This window comes from Zonotrichia albicollis, chromosome 4 (assembly GCF_047830755.1).
Source record: "Zonotrichia albicollis isolate bZonAlb1 chromosome 4, bZonAlb1.hap1, whole genome shotgun sequence".
Lineage (NCBI taxonomy): Eukaryota > Metazoa > Chordata > Aves > Passeriformes > Passerellidae > Zonotrichia > Zonotrichia albicollis.
In genome coordinates, this window is record NC_133822.1 from 23,348,049 (window position 1) to 23,369,790 (window position 21,742).

Below are 21,742 nucleotides of genomic sequence, written 5' to 3' on the forward strand. Positions count from 1 at the left end.
TGAGCAGCCTGCTCTAGTGGAAGAGGTCCCTGCCCATGACAGTGGGCTGGAACTAGACAATTTTTAAAAATCCCTTCCCACTCAAATCATTCTATGATTCTATAACCTCATTATATGAAATTTCAATGGCTTGGGTTTATTCCTTCCCCTAACCTCAGAGAACAGCAATTTCCAATATTTAACTCACTACTGCCTTCTAATCCTCTTGTTTTCACTTTGCTGGGAGGCTTTAAGCAATCCATTCAACCCCTCTCAGGTTCAGATCTTATGAAATGACTGTAATGAAGAAATACCTAAATTAGCTAATGTGTGCATAACACATATTGACAAAACAAAGTTGTTAGAGCAAGGCACTGACTTCTAAGCAGACTGAAGGTAATGTTTTCTTTTATGGAGCTTTGACCACGTGCCCAAAGAGATCTCCTGACAAATAAATGGCCATTGGTGCATCCTTTACAGGATGAAAGAGAAGGTTTGTAGTTGCACAACCTGCCTTGTCTAAATCCATCCAGCTCAAAATTGCTTCCCAATATAAGCACATTTCCTTTGTGGCTCATCAGGAAGTCTTCTGCTCCCTGCTGACTTTTATATTACATATTCAGGATATAAATACCAAGCCCTGAGTGTTGGCCCTTTCTTAGCTAGCTGCTCAAAAATCACATGAGCTAGTCTCCAAATAGCTTCACCTGTGATATCCCTAAGTTTTAGAGTCAGAATGCCTTTGATAGATCAAGGCTTCTAAGTGCACTTCTGGTGTGAGGAAGCTACAGTATCACTGTACACATACACATCACAAAGACTCACAAGCTTGTCACTCTGTGTACCCCCGTGTATCTGATAAGAGCTCCTAGGATGACCCCAAAATCCTCAGGTAACCCAGAGATATTAGAGGCACACATATAATAGACATTTAGCTACAGACAATCAAAGAGAGAAGAATTCAAGATTAAGCTCCCATCATGTTACAGCATCATGCACACACACAGAGCAAGGAGGCTGCACTGAAAAGGATTGTTAGGTTACAGTCCAATCGTTAAACACAGGGAAAAAATTTTCTTTTAAAATTTCTCTTGAGTCCAGTGTGCCATTTTATTCTAGAGGACATAAGGAGCAGCTGGGTCTGTGTAAAAGAAAGTATGGGAAACCCAGAGCTGACACAAGGCTGAGAGTTATTTCTAATACTGTCATCACTGCAATTGGGTGTGATTCCTCCTTAATCTTAGTGGTACTGAAGAAGATAAGATTATTCTCCATAGCTAGGACACCCACAACAAGTTAAACGCAGTAACGGCTGACATACCCTATTAAAAATCCACAACTGTTCGGTAACTACTTATGGTGAGTTATTTCACTGATATATTTTATGGTGCAAATCTGAAATGGTGTTGCTGGGAAGAACTAAGAAGCACTGAAAATCACTAGGTGACTAGCTTATGTTTGGTTTGTTTGTTGCCTTTTTCTTAAACCAAATTGGTTTCCACATATGCCTCCATTGTCAGGAAATTGTTAGTTATATTGGAAAGGAGAAAATACAGTGTCACACAAAGATTTTTCTGTCTTAAAAATAACTCAATTGTTCACCCACAGTGCTGCTTTGGATCACACTTTACTGCTGTAACAGGAAGCCAGAGAGAGTGCACACAAGACAAGCAGGCAGCAGAGGCAGAAATAAATTCTGCCCACCTAGAGACATCAGTCCACCTCACTTCATGAGTGAGATAATCTTAGTTGTGGTCATTGTAATGTACAACTCTCACATTGGCCAGAGATGGTGAAGCTTGTGACTTAGGTGACAAGTGCTTAGGACATAAGCTGGTGTTAGAAAAGACAACTACATTTGCAGTGAAGAATATTAAAACATAACTAAAATGCCAACATATATCCCTTTCTTAAAATGCTGCATCAAAGCATTCATCCCTCCTCACTGAAGGATCAATAAGCACCCTCTGTACCGTCATTAATCATCCCCCACACAATACTGAGATGCTGACAGGAGAAAAGGGGTAGCAAGGGGAGGGAAGAAAGGGACAATTCAGAAACAGCATCTGGTTAAATGCCAGCTGCATTGATAAGAAATTTAGAAAACAACAGAAGGAGAATGAGCTAAGGACAGTCATGCCCTTCAAATGACAAAATGACATTCTTTAATTGTTCTGGAGGCTTTCAAAATGAAGTCTCTACCTCCAGCAGAGTGAAGATTAATCTTCATGGAACATTTTGTATCATGAGCTACTCTATGTCAGAAGACAATCTTAGGTGAAATAGTTGATAGATTCAAATCAGTACTACAAGTAAGCAAGGGGGATTAATGTATTCACTGTAAGCTAAAATGATCCAGATTATTACAGTGAGGTCAGAGCTTTCAAAACTATATTATGGAGACACGTGACAGGCGAAAACCATAATAGGTTCTTTGCTATTTTTCCTTAAGGGACAACTCCTTATTAACTGGCTTCCTTTTCCTGTTCAGACTGCTGTGAGATTGTACTTGGTTCTCAAATTATTTAGGGAGGTTGAACTGTTTTAATCCTTGTGGATGGAGAATGGATATTAAGTGCAGCATTCTGTATTCAGTTGTGGGTATTCTGCCAAAGCCTGAACAGGTACATAAACTTGGTCTCCTGCAAGCATCTAGTGAGACATTCATACTGCAAAGACTAAGGTGAAGTATCTTTTCTTCTGGTCTCTTTTAGGATAATGGGGATATTTGCTCTCTCACATTCTTACAGTAAGTAACAACAGTAATGCACAAGCATTACTGGGACAGTTAAAAGAGGAGTAGTAGGAAAAACAACTAAATGAAAAATATCTGGGGAGAATAGCCCAATTCAACTATGTTACATTATCATGGTGGACACGCATTGACTTAAAAGATTCAAAAGGGTTTTTTTATAAATGACCCACCAATGTCCAAAAGCAATCATTTTAAGTCTTGATGAACAAACATCTGTTTTTTGAATGATAACCTCTTAAGCACACTCCTACTAAGTGATCAAATCCATATGAAATACAAAACCAGGATGTTAGATCAGTTGCTGGCATTTTCTTATAATGTTATCATTATGAATTTTGGCAGGTGGCAAATAACACAAATACACACCTACCCCTGCAGTGACAATAGTGTAAGAAGTTGTATGTTTTGTGTAAGAACATGTAATGGCTCCTAAGGACAAAAAACATGCTAAGTACAGACACAGAAAATTTGCATCCATACTAAGGATGGATGAGAATAGCTCTCCTCAGATGGGCAACCCTCAAATGAGACAAGTAGTTTCTGACAGTGTTGGGGAGTTGTGTTCAGTGTGGCCTGAAATCTACTCAATGTCAAACTCTCAATTTAAACTCTCAATGTAGTAAATTCTGCTCCAGTGAGGAATAATCCTGATCCTGTTAAAATTCTTCTCAGTCCAGTGAAGGCTTTGATTGCTTTAAATATGACCAAGTTCCACTAACTTCAGTTAAGGCTGTCAAGACCTATGTTAAAATTTAGGCTATTTCAATTCTTTTGGTGTAAGGAGAGACGGTAAATTGAGGAGGGGTGGGACTGGAAGAGTGAATTGGAAACAGTTTAACTATCTTCTAACAATAAGATTAGCAAACCAATTAAAAGGATTGCCATCCTGTAATTAACAAAGCACTCTGTATTGCAGAGGGAACTGAAGCTCTGTTGCACAACAAACACTCATGCTTGTAATTTAATATGAATAATGAGCCAGATGCATTACAAGACTATTAAATTGTTATCACAAGAAGCCCTGTCCCTCATTGATTAATGACTCTGTGTGTCACCAAGGAAAGGAATTCCATTTTTAAGTTCAGATTGTCATCATCATTGTTGCCAAAGCAACCACTGTCTGCTTTTGACCTACCCCTAAACACAGCAATTAAACCATTACATGAGGAAACAAAACAGCGATTATTCTTTGAAATGGAAAACTGAAGGCTGGTAAAGAATAAGGGTGTGGGGAACCCAGATTTGTTCCCCAAGATAAATGTACCTGTGCAAGAATCATGTTCCAGGTCAGTGCACATTCTCAATATCAAATATATCATGGTCTCCCACTCAGCTTGAAATCTGATGCTAATCATAAAATCTGGTACAGTTTCATGTACTAGAAACCCAGCAGAACCAACAGAAAGACATTAATTAAAAAAAACTCTGTGTACAAAACACTTATTTTACAATAAATACAATAATAAGAAACATATTTAAACAAGAAAGCAGTGGAATATCTATACATGATCTCTATAGATGTTATTTATATAGAGAGAACACATTTGTACATATGCACATATAGATGAGCATACTCTCGATATTACTCATCCAAAAGTGTGTGCTTGACTCTGTTTTTGGGGGTTTTCATTGTTATTTTTGGGGTAGGGGTTGTTTTGGTCAAAGTAAGGTTTGCACAGAATGTTCTATCAAAAGCAGCCACAATCTGGCTTCTCCCAACTTACAAGCTTCCCGGAGCTTTTCCTTGTCGTAATGTAGCCCCTCGTACTCTTGTAAATTAATCCTGTTCACTCTGATCCGCAGGCGATCTGGGATGGAATGAGGACTGCAAGGAAACAAGAAAGCTTCTTAGACAGAGTGTTCCCTGGAAGAGCAAAGGAAAACAGGATATGAAGGGATTTCAATCTTCTCTGAAAGAAGAAAATGCACAAGCCTCTTCAGAAGCGAGCCATGTCCCCACAGGCCTATGGCTGCATTTACAATTATGACTTTCTACTGCACAACAGCATAGATATTACACCTTAAATACCAAGCAAGATCAAGAATCCCGTTTGCTGTTTGTGTGACCTGAAACTGTAAAGGTTTTTTCTGAATTCTTATACCCCTGTGTAGCTACCCCGCCCTTCTCCAATTCGACTTTGTGTAGATTCTTAGAGCCCCACCACAGTCAGTAGATAGATCTGCCAACTTGAATTTAAAGACACAGAAAGATGCTTCTTGGGAAGTATCTCAGGACAACCTCTGCCCATGAGAGCATCTACACCACATTACTGAAGGATCCTGATCCAGCATCTCAGGTCTGAGAAACAGTCAACAAAGATGTGGCTAAGAACCAGATTTCGAAAGTTTTGAGTCTAATACTCAGAACTGAGAAGGACTTTTAAAAGCAAGTAGCAGTATGGCAACCTCACTTTTACAAAATTTAGTTTGATTTAGATACCTCAGTATTTCTAGATACTGACCTATTGAAAGACTCAATAGGTCAGTATCTAGAAATTAGGTATTCATATACTTAACATGAAATATCCATATAAATATGGATAGAAAAGCTTTTTTTTTCATTTCACACTAGTTACTACCTTAATGTAACCTATTGTTTGATTTTTTTAAAGTTTAGCTAGATGCTATCCAAATTCATTTAGCCATATTTGCATCTTCCACTTTTAAAGAGAAAGAGACAATCTGTGTTTATAACACACATAGCAAATGTCTGCCCTATAGGAACTCAGCCCTAGGTCAGTTAAAAGTAGATTATTCACTCTGTGATTTTAGTAAAAGACTGTCAATATTTTCTGTTTTAATCTTGTTAGTACCAGGACTCTGCCTACAGTAATATTGACTAACACACTGCATTTTCAAAGGCATAATGCGGTGTACTCTCATAAATATACAGTTTGGCATCTTTCTCAATTTTAAACTATTTGATTTATAGCATTTGCACTGCTAGTGAAGGACAAGGCACATCTCACAAATGTTACATGTGTTATCTCATTTCTAAACACCGGTTCAAATGTGAATTTTCTTCACTAATGTCATCAATTAATCAGTGGTAGACTTATGTTCTATCACAATGGGCATCATTTCAAACTCATTATCACAATGAACAATCTGGGTATCTCATGAAAGCAGGAGAGGAAAACAGGCTGATCTCATGCCAACATCTGCCAAACCTTGGTTAATCCCTTCCAACCTACCTGCTGGTGTCCAAACTCCATCCCACACAGGATGGTGTTTGGACACCAAGGGGAGAGAAAGATAACACTGGCTTCTGTAGATATGCTGACTCACTACCTAATGCCATGTAAGGAAGAAAAACAAATGTTATTTCTTAGCTTGAAGCCGATGGCAACCTACTGCATGTGCAGTATCACCTTCTGAGTCAAATTAGTCCTTTCACCTGAAAAGAAATGAGCAAGGTCTTTTTCTTTGCTTGCAGCTGGAAGAAGAAAAGTATCTAAAATTAAGAAAATCTAGAATATATTTCTTTCTTCCAAAAACCACACATACACTGTCCAAAACTCTCTTTTAATTAGAAAATATTTAAGAAAATATTCCTATGCTTTTGCAAAAAGTATAATTTTTGATATACAGGCACACTGTATATCTGACTTTGTTTCTGCAGAAGGAACAAGCACTCATCTAAAGTGTGATGTATTTTCTGAGGAGAAATAGGAGCAGGTCCAGTGTAGGAGGGCAATCAGCTGGCAAGTACCAGAGTTTGGTATCCTGTTCTGCCCTCCTCTCACTCCATTTTTATAAAGACATGCTAAAACCACTACATAAGCAGGTTGTGTGCTAAAACATACAACTGGAGAGAAACAGAACTTGGCCTCTTGTCCGTTTGAAAAGTTTAGTTATCTTAGTAAAAATACTGTAACCTTGGAAACAGTAGCTTTCTATAGAAAATAAGCTATTACCAGAAAAACCAATGCCAGGAGTTCTTTTCCACAGGGTAGAGATTTATACACTTAGCCAGGTTCAGGCACAGGCAGCAGATTCATAACACAAGTAAACATATATAGGCATACCTAAAAACATGTGTGTATTGACACATGCACAAAAGAGACATTTATTCAGTAACTGAAGCTTAATGGTTTTGTTCATCAGTTCTTTGCAAACACCCTTTGTTCTCTTATAATAATCATTGGCTGACACATTGTGTCACTAAATTTTATTACCTATTCAAAATAAATTTGATTCTAAAACTCACTACTTGAATATTCATTTCTTGTGCTATCAGACTAGCAGCAATTGACACCAGAGTATATTGTCCTCATCAGTCAAACTAATTAACTCATTCATTCACAGAACTCTATCTAATGGAGCTGAGCAAAATACTTCCACTATCAACACTACTGCAGTCTTCATGGGCACTGCATCATAATCCATATTATTATACAAATAGATCAATTTGTCTTTGTTCAGACATACTCAGTATATCCAGAAACCACAAAGATTAAATACATAAGCATGTCCATGTAAAAGCAAATAACAGGGTGATGGATGTCACTGAACAGAAGCATTAGTACAGTATTAATAGAAATAGATGTCTCTAAACACTGTGTAAAGCAACTCGCCTAACTGCAACAAGAGGAAGAAAAGCTTTCCACATAAAGCAGCAATTTATAAATAAATTTGGGGAGATTGCTGCACTTTAATTCAACCTAAATTACTTAAATTACTTACCTCTCAACAAATATTTTTTTACATGGTGTATTACATAGCCAACAAAAAGTACTTGAAAGTACAGATTAATGAAGTCTATTACCTCCTAAAGAATCTAATTAGGAACTCATTCCACAAACACATCAATCTACAGAACTAAATCCTAAATGTCATTTGCCTCATGAGGATGTAAATAAAGATTGAGGTCAAATAAAACATTCTGTTTGTTCATGTTTATTATTTATAATGATTTCATTCAAACACAAACCTAAATATGAATCTTCCCCAAGATCTTTCATCTAGAAAACACACTTGGCTTTTGATAAAACTGTGAGTTCCTCACCCCTATTAATCATCCAGCAACAAGTGAGAGGATGCCAGACAGCTCACTTGGAGCACAGCTGGTTTTCCTAGGACACATGCTCCTGCTTCCAGTCACCCAGGGAAGAGCACAGGCAGAGCAAGCTTGGGTCCTGCCCAAGCCTGGCACTCCTGCACAGCACACAGCTACACTTCTGCCACACCACCAGCTTGATTGAGCTGGGGAGACAGACTTGTAAATTATAAATACCCCAATCCCTATTTCAATTATTTATGAACCCAGTGAACCATTTCTTATACTTCATGTCTCCACAGAGAAAGGAATTATAAGAATAAACAGTCCAACAAGTCTACAGCATCCAGTGACAAATTTCTGATAGATCTCCAAGAACACAGCTCACACCACCGTACACACAAATTTTAACATGATTCAGTAAACAGAAAAGGAAATCTACTTCCCCCCATACAAAAAATACTTGAGTAAAAAAAAAAAAAATATCATTCTTGTAGGGGATGTTTATAGTGACAATGAATGATTTATGAATTATCTGTCTCCTAAAGAAGAAATAAACATGAAAAATTAATTCAGTATTCTGCCGTTTAGAACAATTGGAAAGAGGAAAGCTGTAGCCAAAAGAGAAAAAGGAAATTCACCTTACTTTCAAGACTACATTGACAGAGCTTGGAAATGATACATTAAAAATAAGTTTCTGACAGCATCTATCTACTTGAAACATAAGAACTGCCACAACAGAGCAGACTCATTCAGTCCCTTCTGTGGAGCAATTTCAACGCTTCACAAAAGTTCCTGACTATTTTAAGGTGAAGGTCTTGCTAAACTCTTTACCTAAAAAAAAACCCACAAACCCTTGAAATTATAAGCTCTACCACATAATTTTTTTCTTTCATTTGGGAATCTGAACTAGATGAGCAGCCATGTCATAGGGTGCTGGGCCAAAGGACAGTCCCCTTGGTTAGAAGACGCATTGGAAAGAAAAGATAAACCTCACAGATGGGATAAGAATTTCATGACAGAACAAAATAGTATAATAGTAATAATAAATATGATGATGATAATAATAATAATAAGTGGGGGGTAGAGAGAGTAACAAACATGAGAGAAAAAAAGAGATGCACAATACAACTGCTCACCACTCAGCATATCCCCAAACAGCAGTCAGACCCCTCCCAGGTAACTCCTCCAGTTTACACACTGGGCGTGACCTTCTCTGGGGTGAAACATCCCCTTGGCCAGTTTGTCTCAGCTTACCTGGCCTCACTCTCTCCCAGCATTGAGTGCAGCTCCTCAGCAGCAGAGTGTGAGACACTGAAAATAGTGTTTACTTGGGATAAACACCACTTAGCAATAACCAAAACATTATTCTTGCCATAAATCAAACAAGCAGTTCTGTACAGCTATTAGGGAGAAAACCAGCCATGTCACAGCCAAAACCAGGACATAAGTGTTATCCCAGATAAGCCAGGTTAACCTGGCTAACCCTAGTGAGTTTTTTGGTACTTTCTTATCTCACAATTTCTTCAGCAAACACATTTGGCTTTGTAGAGCTACACCCACAGAGACACTTAAAGTAGAGACACATTCTGAAGTTTCCAGTAGAATCCTGGAACTTGCTTTTCTTCTCCTGCATGCTAACTGCGCTTCTCTCACACATTACCCTTCCAAGCACAGCATGTTCTCCATAAGTAATAATCCCTCTAAACAGAATTATAGAATTTTTTGGGTTGGAAGGGACTTTAAAGATCACTTAGTTCCAACTCCTCTCCCATGGGCAGGGACACCTTTCACAAGACCAGATTGTTCAAAGCCTCATCCAACCTGGCCTTGAATACCTCCAGGGATGGGGCACCCGCAACCTCTCCGGGCAAACTGTTCCAGCATCTCACCATAAAGAATTTCTTCCCAATATCTAATCCAAACCTACTCTCTTTCAGGTTGAAATTTGTCAGTACATGCTCTTGTAAATGGTGCCTCTCCACGTTTCTTGTAGGCTCCCTTCAGCCACAATTAGGTTACCCCAAAGCTCCTGTTCTCCCGGTTGAACAATCCCAATTCTTTCAGCCTTTCCTCGTAGGAGAGGTGCCCAATCCTTCTAATCACCTTGGGGACCCTCTGCTGAGCTCGCATCAACAGGTGAACATCCTTGCCATGGTGGCGACCCTGAAGCTGGATGCAGCACTAGAGGTGAGGTCTCACACGAGCACAACAGAAGGGCAGAATCACCTCCCTGGACCTGCTGGCCATGCTGCTTCAGCTGCAGCCCAGTTTATGGCTGGCTTTCTGGGCTGCCAGGGAACACAGGACAGCTTCGCATTCAGAAATCCACATGCTAAACAGGAAAACCTGATAAGAAATGAGGACACTCAATTCCCTATAATTCATGTTTCAGAAAAAAAGGAGATCTCTCTAAGCATTTTCATCCTTAACTCTGCATTTGGAGAACTGTTCACTTTCTACCACTTTCTCCCTTACACCTTGCCTCCTACTGTTCTTTATTAGACTCTCCTCTAAGAGACAGTAACCATATTCAGCCTGAGAAAGTTGATTTTGTTTATAATTTGAACCTCTAAAGGTAAAAATACTATTTTCTATTACTCTTTTATTATTCACACAGGTTTTATGCACATACTCTGCTGCAGTCATTACCACAAACTCCATAAAGGAGTAGTATTTACCAATACAGTGATATCTGTATTTTCATTTATGCAGATTTTTTAATTGAAAAAATAATTACAGCCTACCCACAGTGTTTATTCCACTTGTAGAAGAGCTGTAGGGGCTACACAAGTAAATATCTTATTTTTCAATGGTAATTTTCAGCATCAACCACACAAGACAAATGTACTCTCACATATGCATCTTCTCGTATCTGAACATCCAGCAGGAAAATGCAAGTTTTCACCTTCCTTTTAAAAGGCCTTCAAAAATACAATGATTGTATTTACTTACACACCTTGTATAAGCATTTGCAATGGATCACACTACAGTTCTACTGTCTCTGCAAAAAAAGACCACATGAGCCTAATAAATTGGCTGCCCTAAACTCCCATGCATCTCCTGCAGCAGAAATCCTGACATTTATCTAAGACAGGCTATAATCCATCATCGGCTCTCAGTAGGATCTGCCCTGCTGTTCAGTACTAACTGGAACTCAGTCTTCTTCTATGTTGCTCAACAAAAAACCACAAAGAATATTTGAATCTCAAAGCCATCATAATCCAAATCATATTTCTGTGTTACCTCCTGGGTTCCTATTTTAATTTGCCAGACACATTAATTGGCAGCCCCAGTGCAGCAGCATGTTCAATCTATTTTTACAGATTATAAGATAGAGAACAACTTTGACTTTCAAATTAGTTTGGGGCTTGCAAGTCTTTCTCTCCCTGCTTTATTCTGACAGCTGATCTCACATGGGACATTAAAATTAACTGCATCAAAACTTGGAGGTCATTTTCCAAAGGATATCTCTGAGCTCCAAGGGATATCCCTGTACTTCTTCTCTTAGACACAGAGCTTAATGTTCTGTGTAAGAAACTAGGGTTACCTCAACTTTTTTCTAGAGGCTGATTCAGATGCTGAATTGGTGAGGCAAGTTGGTTTCATTACTTTATGCTTGCCAGCAGAATACAGCAAAGTGCACCCATGGAAAAGGCACACCAAACTGAAAATCTTTCCTTTTTCCAAAATAACAATGAAGCACTCGGGGCTTTCTGAAATTTACCAGAATCACAGAATGGTTGAAGCTGAAAGAGACCTCTAGAGGTCATCTGATGCAAATCCCTGCTCAAGCAGGAGCACCTAGAGCAGGCTGCCCAGGACCATGTCCGGGCAGGGTTTGATTATGACTAAAAATGAAGATTCTACAACCTTTCTTGGTAACCTGTGCCAGTGCTCTGTCAACTTTTTAATAAAAAGCATTTTCTCCTCATGCTCAGAGGAAACCTCCTGTGTTGGATTGAAAATATCTCATCTCAATTCTTTCCAGGAATGATGCCTGGCATTAAACCTCAAATGTGCCTGTTGCCATGGATGTTTGGGGAGCTGGCTGATGGCTGAACCTGGTCACCATCACTAGACATGTTCTGCTCACCTTACTTGGCTACTGTGGAACTGTGCCTCATCAGTCATGCTGTCATCTGAGCTCCCTCTTCCCATTTGTCACTGTATTTTACTGCCCCATCTCTCAGCTGAATGACACAGGGTAATAACAAAAGGCTGTGGAACTTTTAGAATAGAAGAAAGCCAGATACTCACACAGTGAAGGAATCAGGGGGAGCCGAGACTCTCCTCAGGTCAGCAGACTGCACTTTATGGATACTATAAGGCAGCAGGAAATGAGTGGCCAAGAGAAAAACAGCACACAGTGAGGACAGACAAGAAAAAAAGGTGAGACAGAGAGAGGAGTGGAAGAGAAGAAAGAAAGAGAAAGACACACAACATTTAAACAGAAACAAAAGGAATGTGTCACATAAACGTTGAATGAAGGGCCATGCAGAGCTCTGAGCCCACACTAGGAAGCCAAGAGCAACTGAAGACATGCAAATGGAGAAAATCACTGCTATGTGGCACACAGGAGCTTTCTAAAGACACAGGTGAGGAGCAGTGAAAAGCCCAGCACATAACTATACAAGACAAGGGATCCCAGAACTTTTTCCACAGGCACTGAAAAATTTCAAAGCAACAGACTTTGGAAGCAGGTCCAGAAACGCAAACAAACATCAAAGCTGAGATCCAGATGGATGGAATTGTCTTCAAGGGTTGACCAAATAATTACTGTTTAAGGAAAAAATACCCTTACTGGAGATTTGGTATCTACAATGACAAGTTGCTGTTTCTGTTCCTCTTGTTCATACTTTAGGGAAACTTGCATTTTATTAATATTCACCTTTAGTGTTTTTATTCACCTTTAGTGTTTATATTCAAATGGTCCCTTTCTTTTTCTTGAATGCATCAAATATGTTTTATCTAGAAGCTCTTTCCTCTTCTTTCTCTTCCATTATGCAGGGTGCTCTTCCTCAAGCCAAAGTAAAAGTCAGTGAGAGCAAAATACATTTTTCAATTCAGCAAGTGTTCATTAACTGAAACTTACTGGGGAATATACTATGCAGGACTTTTTAATCAGAAAATTATTTCTGGAAAAGCTGAACCACAGTTTCTCTTCTTATTCTCCCTAATTTTTGGTATAGCTCTCAACAGCCACATTCTTGGCTCAGTTACAGAAAACAAGCTGTGTTGTCTCTTGCACATTCTACTGTGATCAATAGTGGAGAACGGGAATGAGAATTTAGCCAACAAGTGTTTCAAAGAGAAAAAAAAAAACACACAGAAAAAAGATTACCAGGACAAAAATACAGAAGCAGTGTAAAACTTCTTCAAGTCAAGTCTTTTTCTACTCACTCCCACTTCTTATATGGCAATAATATCAAAGGTGACAATAATAATAAATCTGCATTTCTGTGACCAAGATAATTTTCTAATTGCTTTCCTGGCAAGGAGCTCAAGAAGAGCTGTCTAGTAATTAAGGATGGCTCCAGACCAACTGACTTATCTCACACATCTAACATTTAAATGATAGTCATTAAAAAACCCTTCATCTATCATGTCCATCCCATACAAGGCTCTCTGGGAGATTGCAACAGAACAAGGAGTTATATCCTAGAGATCAAGTTAAGAAAAATAGATAAACATATTTAATTACAAATTTCTTCACTTGTGCAATACTACCAATCAGCATCATATTGAATGAACTTCTCACAATACTAATATTCTTCCTAGATTTTAGCTTTTAACAAATCATTTACTTTTAATCACAGTAAGAGAAGATTCAAGTGCTCTCTCCTTCCTTTTTAATACCTCAGAGTGAAGCACATCCACAGATATATATATATAAATAGATGTAAATATCTACACACACAATTTCTGATATGTGAAGCTGACACTACAGTTCCTGACAGATCATTTGCATTTTCCTAAGACACAGATCTGCAGAAAAATAGGTCAGCCAAATCAAAGGACTCTGACAGCAATTTAGTGTACCATGGCACATTTAAATCAAGCTAAACCACAAAGAATATCCCCTTGACAATTGGCATATACTACAAATCCCGATTTCCCTACCACAGTTTAAATTCAGATCTAAAAACCCAAACCTAACCCATGCTAATTATCAGTTTGAAATACCATGAATTCTCTTTTTACATTTGCATTAGTCTCCTTCAGTGCAGAAAAAGATGTTCCAGGGCTGCCCTTTGCTTTCACTGAAGATTGAGGAGTTGTGGTTGGGTGAGATTGGGCGCTACTGCCCATAGTTAAGAGTCTGCTATTCTCTGCTCAAGAAAGATGAGTATTTTGTATCTTACATATTTTCCAGGCAAAGAGAAATTGCACATTAGAGAAATGTGTTTCTACTGCAACTTAAAGAATGAGAGAACAAAGTGCTAAATTGAACAGGAACCTGTTGAAAGTAACCAGGGTGGCTTTGATTATATTAATAGATTGACAGCCAGGGAATGAAAAAAATTCTTAAGGGCTGGAGTCAAAGTTTGAAGTAAAGCAGGATCTTTCTCTAGATATACAGCTGTAAGGGACACAACTTTTAAGATAGCTGAAGAGAAAAGGTGTGCCTAAGACCTTGTGCTTTTTTTTCCCAGTTATAGGAGTTAGTCTTTTGGAAGGTATTACATCTCTTCACAGAATTTGCCTCACCATTACAATTGCAACAGCAAAATTCCCCCACCCATTTCCCCAGAAATATTAAAGCCTCAGTGGATGAGCGTTTGAATTAAATGTGGATCCTTAATAACTTTAGGGCATTAGTTCAGTATCTTTGGATAAGGAATCGACTGTTTTGCTTCATATTTGGAATATTATACGAATAACAGGCAAGTCCCTTGCACAGTCATTTTACCAGCAATAAAGATCTCTACAAGGATTACAATAATACCCTCTACAAAATAATCTAAATTATTTTATTGGGTGGCCACTTTCACGAGTCAAAATTTTACTATTTAGGTTTCTTCTGATTAAATTATAATTTCAGTACTGGTAAAGAAAGTGTAATCATGAAAATGAATGTTAGTTCTGTCTATTCCTCTTCACAAGCTACTAGTTTCCAATCTTAGCTTTTCTCTATTCACATTTACAATACTCATTTCTCATTTGAGTTTCTACACTGGAGAAGGATTTCTTACAAAGTACAAACAGTTCTTTCAGGACATTCAAATTTTTCTCCATAGACTCTGCCAGGCAGCATGTGCTCACAGCAAAGACTGAAATATGTCCTGATTAGCTCTTGATTGTGGCAATTTCTTACGGGGTCTTCAATGCAGCTTAAAAAGCAGATCGATAAAGCTGAGAAACTAAATCAAAAAAACTTCAAGGGTAAATGGCATACATATGCAGAACCATCGAAAGCCAAGGGGCACACTGCCAAGCCTGCAGAAACCTCTCTAAATAAATAAATATATAACAGAAAGATAGAACACCAGTCTGAAAGCAAGACAAGAGTAACTCAGAAGATAAAGAGTAAAAGAAAGTCAGGTAAGTATTTACAATAGAGTGAAAAGGGACTTCAGAAGATGTGATTTTTTTTTTAAATTTATTTTTCAAATGCGCTGCAAGACCAGTACATGCAAAATCCATGACAGAATACACTGCCCCACACGGGCTTCCTGCCTCTAGGACATGCACATGTGCAACTCACTCATTCAGCAAAGGCATGGAGGTTCTCCTCTTGCTCTTCTGCACCATGTTGGCCTGGTTCCTCAGGGAGATGCGGATGAGGGAGGGGGCCAGCCGGCAGGGCTCGCCGTCCACTTGCATGGGAATGGACTTGTACGTCAGAAGCGTCACCTCCCGGCACTGGTGCAGCCGCTCCCCGTGGCCACCCACCTGGAGAGCGGCCTGCAAGCAACAAACAAAACACACAAACAAACAAAACACCAAGCAGGTCTTGGAGTCTCTGCTGGTCAGAGTGACCCCAAGATACCTACAAGTCTTTTCCCAGCCCGGCAGTCAAAGAAGGAGTCAGGATTCCTCAGCTGTGGTTTTCAAGGTTGTTTATTATTTCTTATCTATAACATCCTTTCTCTGGCCTGCCAAGGTCTGTTCAGCAGGTCAGTGTTGTCTTTTATACTAAAAAGTACGTGTACTTTATTTACAATAATTTCCCAATACCTATCACCTATGTTAGACAGTGCGTCCCTACCTTAAACCAATCCAAACGTGCCACCACCACCCAGAATATGCAGGCTAGGAAGGAGAAAGAAGGACAAAACACATCCAAATTCCTCCATCTTGGGACCCTGAGCCCCCATTCTAGAAACCTCAAAATTCTACTTTTCACCCTATAACAAGCTAACAATTATTCTGCTTAAACTCTCTTGACTTGTAATTCTGCATATAAAGGTGATAATTTGCTCCGTGGGTCAAATTCAACGTCACAGGTGTCTTGGGCTCTGTGCCAAGGCCTCTGAGCCCCCTGGCAGGGGCTCGAGCCATCCAGGACAGCCAGAGGGATGCCCTGGGTTCCGACAAGCAGGGAAAAGACAGCTCAGAACAGAGACAGCTGAGGCAGTTAACAAACGCAAAATGCCACTTTGCTGGCAGCGTCCTTTACACAGTACTCCATACCTAAGCTATTCTGAAAGAGCACAATGAAAGCATTTTCACCCCAAAACTGCAAAGCAACAAGCAGCCATCTAACCACATGCCTTATAGGACTCATCATCTGTATGTACACACACAAATTAATAACTGTACTCATTCTTAAAGCTTTCAATTTGTTTTGGTTGGTTTGTTTTTACAACAACAGTCATGCTAATAGTTATTTGCTCTTTAAAACAACATCCCTAATTAGATACATCTGCGAGACAGAGAAACTATTCCCCTTCCTGAACAGAATGATCCTTAATGTGAATTAGCAAATTTAAATTTTTTATTATGAAAGCTTACACATCAAGTCAACCTCAACATTAGACAGGCTGAAAAGAGCAAGCAGAAGGACCTTGTTAAAACAATTAAATATCATGTTAAAGAATTCATTTCAAAGAAATTAAGCAAGGAATACAATGAGCAGATCCTTCAAGATTGAGGCAGACATGTTTGGGCAGAAGTGCATTTTTTTTTAAATGAATGTGACTATTATTTGGCAATTCATTCTCATCTCTCAGATGCAGAAAAATAATCTCATATTAATGCGATGCTAACAGAGAACAGTGTAAACGCAAGTCAAGGCTTGTGCACCTTATATTATGGATCAATTGACAATATGACCAATAATTAAAAATGCTTTTTAAAAAGTAGTTCTTTCCCTTGGTTTCACAAACTCACTTAAGTACAAGCACATCTGATACACACAAGGCAAGATTATATCAAAGCTGTCTAGGGTTATAATCATTTTCAGCATCACAACCAAAGCACACCTGTAGGCCCACAGTTCTAAACTAGGCTTCCTTTAAAGAGAAACAGAAGCTCAAAGGGCCCTACTTCTTAAATTCAGCCCCAACTGAAATTGTTGGTAGCTTCTGAGACCTGTCTAGCCACTTCCGTTGACCAGAACTGTGTTAGAGGCAAAAATAAAAAACTCCTCTGACTGAAAACTGTCTGTTTGTACATGCTAAATTTTTGACAGCATTTTCAAAAACATGTCCTAAACTTCTCCTCACTTTTATTCCCAAGATGGCTAATAAACAAAATTTTTCTTGCCGGTTAGTTCCCTAAACCACTAGATCCATTTAAAAAAAAAAAAGTCCAGGAAGGTATCCTTAACTCAGACAAACTTTTAAAGAAAAGATTGACCCAAACTGCTTTTTGCTTACTTTGAAGATTAGATTTGCCTGACTTTCTCTTTGAGGAAACAAACACCATTATTGTAGGTATTTACTGAAAGTGGACTGAGGGCAGGTCACACAACAAGGGAGTTTAGCTAAAACAGGCTTATCCATTTTTCTTTTAAACTAGCTTACATGAGACAGCAGCAACAAAGGCCTACAGGTATGGAGCTAAGTGTCAGCTATAAAAACTTGCTAGCAAGTCCAGCTGTGGGCCTTCCGCTGGCCACACTAAGCTCAAGCTGCAGTGCCTTAGGTAGGCTGGTGCTAGCATGGGGAAAATTGCCAACTCTGACTGCATTTAACCAGCCCCTGAAGGCACTGTCACAGTGTTTGGCCACTGCCATAGCAGGACACCAGGGTATTTAAAGAAAGATTGCTTTTATGGTATCTCAATTTTAGCTCACTTTAAAGATGGCATTGGAAGAAAGTGCACTGACAAAATTGTTGGCTGAATTTCCTTTTTCTAGCAGAGTAAAAAGGAGTGATAAAATTCATGCAAGAAATACTAACAAAGTCTTCCACAGCTATTACTAAAGTTTCACAAGACTTTTGGTGAACATATATAGAAACTGTATGTCCATATAATGAATGGACATGAATTTATATAGTATTTCATATTTATATACCAGCAATACTCAAAAATAGACTTTAATGCCATAGAATGAAATATACAAAAGTTAAAGAGAAAAGGGAGTGTTTATTTCATCATAGAACATTCCCACAGTAAAATCATGACTTCATGCTCTTATCATACTGTTCTTACTGTAATAATCTTGTCATTTAACTTCAGAGCACTGCACATGCAAATCAGCCACATTTTGCAAGTAATACTTTTTATTATTTAATAACACTTCTCTTATTAGAAAAGAAGTATTTGACTCTGCCAGTTAATAGCAGAGCATCTGACTCTGGGGAAGCACATGTGATTTTCAGTAACAAGGAGTATTTTGCAGAGTTACCCATGGAGCCCTCCCGGCCTGGCAGCACCCCTGCACTCACCAGTGAGGCCATGGTGAAGCCGATGACTTCGATGTAGCCATCGTCATGACGCTGGGGCTCAAAGTCTCTGTGGTCACCAGGGTTCCCCCAGGGCATCGTGCCAGCACAATACCTACAGGTTTGGAGAGCCAGTTGGAGAGAGCAGCTTGCCCTGAGAGGTCCTGACTTTTAGCCTTTCAGGCTGTTCTTTTTGTTCCGAAGCTGATACAACACCCTCAGGTGTACCTGCCATAAACTTTATCAGGTTCCTCTCTGAGAGGAAAATGGGGAAACACCAGGAAATAGGACAGAGAAGAGCAGCACTCTCTACTTGCTTTGATTCCTGCTGGTAAGCTGTTGAGCCATAAAGCTGTTGTGCCCCTCTTTCCCCTCTCCTTGCTAGCTCAGCACAAGGAATGCAAAACATTGCATAGTTTGAGGGGGCAGGGAGAAATAAGAAGCAGGAACAGATACAGCTGAGGCATCGCTCTTTTCTACCATCAAAGAATAAACGTAAAAGTGATCTGAAAGAGGTAGAAGGGGGAACTTTGGAGAGGTGACACCAAGCAGAAGCTTGCAGTACAGGACTCAAAAGATTAAGTGCTTGGGACAGCCTGTGGAGCAAAGTAGGAGGTTGTCTAAAGCAATGGTCTCCAAAGTGGGGTACATGCAAGAAAAATCCACAACTGACAAGACAATTAGAGTGGTTGAAGACAATGCAAGAAAAATCCACAACTGACAAGACAATTAGAGTGGTTGAAGACAACTATTATTTTTAGTTTCAATAAGAAAACAAACATTAAAAACATACATATTTTTTGTAATACTAGAATAGAGGAACATTGTATATAATTTATAAATATACATTTATTGAGGGGGTTCTTAAAAGCTTTTTACTGACAGAAATGCACAATCAAATTAAGTTTGGAGTCTACTGTTCTAGAGAACAGGTAACCAACAACTTTTGATAATTCAGCCTTATTTTTATTAAGGACACCTTGTAACATGTTTACAACTGTGACTTGTTTCAGCAGTTTGGTATTCCTTAACTGCTAAAAGATTCATCCTTCCCCTCTCTCCATTTCTGTCCCCTCCTCCCCCTGTCCTTTTTTTTTCCACACTTGGAGTCTAATTAAGCAAAAGACCAGGTATCTATCTCTTTAATAACTTGTTTGCAGGTTAGATGCACAGCTTTCCAAAGTGTGCTCGTTAAGTATTTTTACTGTATCAGGATACTCAACTTTTTAAGGAATGGTTTTGCTGCACTCTGAACTCTGAAGCCATTCTGCATAGCTCATTAACAGCATTATAAGGAGCCAGCTCTCAATGAGGTGAGAAAATGCTTCCTGCACATTCACTCAGCCTAGGAAATCTGTTAGGTGCCTTGAAAACTATTGTTATTTTTGTTGCATAACTTCAAGAATCTGTCTTGAGCTTACCTGGGTATGTTTAAAAACACTATACACTGGAACTTCAGCTCCTGGATCTTTGGAGTCAGGTCTGTACCATCACACTACAAAGCCAAAGTGACAGAGCACAGAGAAATTGCTGAATGGAGCCACAGACAAGAGAAGTGTTGCTGCTTTGTAACAACTTTCCCAAGACTTTCCTTGGAATGTGTTGCAAATGTCATGCTCAAAACTGAAAAGTAACAGAGCCATTAAACTCTCACCTCACTCTCCCTCCAAACCTCCACCTCCACCCCCTCCCCACAACACTATGACACAATTTCTTATACTCACCACAACTTTAACATGCTTGGATAAATCTCTTGAGCTTCTTTGCAGAAAGTCTGTAAAGGCTGCCTGCAACAGAAATCAGTGCAGGAATTGTCAACACCTCCTACCTCCTCTCTTCTTTTTTTTTTTTTCCTCAGTTCTTATCCCTCCACAGAGCTAATTGCCAATATGCTCTCCTTTGGCCAAACTTACTCTCTCAGAAGACACAATTTAATTTTATTGTTTTAAATTGTGATACTTCTGCTTTTGAGAGCTTAACTGAAAAAAGCTGTTGAACACCAAAGTTCAATGGTATCCTGAGCAATTAAGCAGAAATTCTTGCTCACATACTTGTTTCCATATTTAGGGCACATGGGTGTTATCATCTAGAAATACATTATATGCCATTCATTATCAAACTAGTGTGTACTCTTAATGGCTTTAGAATGAAGTGTTGTCCATTTGCCTCCTGAATGCACAAGTGGGTAATTATATGAGCATATTCACCCATCATTAATCACTCCAAATGTCTGATTTGTGTCCTGCACTCCCCACCATCCTACAACCAAGTCTGCTCCTCAAAGCTACAAAGATACAGGCCAAAATTTTGAGAATTCCTCTAGCAAAGTCAGTACCAATGCAGTGCCCAAGCCCTGAAAGAAACAGAGCAATGCCTTGAGAAGCTTATAAGCCAGAAGCAGAGGGACCAAGATATGACCAGGACTGTGTCCAAAGGAGTGGCACTTCTCTCACCTGCCCAGCTCTGTATAATAACAGAACCACAGGCTCTTTCCTACAGACACCTGTGTGTGGCACTGCCAGAAACAGCATGACTGCACTTGAAATTGTAACAGGCAGAATAAACTGGCATGAGCTCCTGATGTGAGAAAGTGTGGGGGAAGGTAATTAAGAAGACATTCAAGCAACTAAGTTAACACCATTCTGTAAGAAAAATCTGTACTTACCCCGGCATAAAACATTTTATTTCTAAATCGGCTGTTGAATTTCTCTGGATTTGCTTCTGTGAAAGGATGAGAAAAAAAACTATGAACACCCTAATAAAACACAGACTTCATTATACCTTCACATTCTCTGCCAACACTACAGTGCTTTCAGTGTATCACTCATAGAAAATATTACCATAAATATGTTTTCCATGTGTGAGTCCCCCATCTGTGCCTTTCTCTGCTATCAGATTTCAAACACTAATATTGAATTCTTCCCTTTTCTTGTAGAGTGTGGAAATAGAGCAAAGAGGTTACAAGAATTCAATTCAATCAGTTAATTTAGCACCTCTCAGGCTATTCATTTTATGATAGAATAGAATTTTTAGACTTCTGTTTCTAAGAGTGGAGAATTATTAGAAATTTATGGAACAATAACCCATGCTTTGAACCAGGAGTAAAACATTAGTAAATTACAAGATGAAACAGCCCCTACATTCTGATTTGTTAAGAGTTACTAAGGAATAGAC

General features: G+C 39.0%; 1 protein-coding gene across 6 annotated transcripts in view; it reads right to left on the minus strand.

Moving 5' to 3' along the window:
* DGKI (diacylglycerol kinase iota) overlaps window positions 1-21,742 on the minus strand; it is a 201,245-nt gene that overhangs the window by 62,195 nt on the left and 117,308 nt on the right. For 4 of the 6 annotated variants that reach the window (XM_026790868.2, XM_026790866.2, XM_026790867.2 and 1 more), the window contains 7 exons: window positions 21,234-21,289; window positions 20,293-20,355; window positions 19,990-20,063; window positions 18,572-18,683; window positions 15,442-15,641; window positions 11,994-12,056; window positions 4,459-4,559 (listed from right to left, as the gene is read on the minus strand). In XM_026790868.2, coding sequence (XP_026646669.2) covers window positions 4,459-4,559; window positions 11,994-12,056; window positions 15,442-15,641; window positions 18,572-18,683; window positions 19,990-20,063; window positions 20,293-20,355; window positions 21,234-21,289 — 669 coding nt within the window. The remainder of the gene's footprint in view (window positions 1-4,458; window positions 4,560-11,993; window positions 12,057-15,441; window positions 15,642-18,571; window positions 18,684-19,989; window positions 20,064-20,292; window positions 20,356-21,233; window positions 21,290-21,742) is intronic. The other 2 variants (XM_005482769.3, XM_026790869.2) reach the window with 1 other exon arrangement.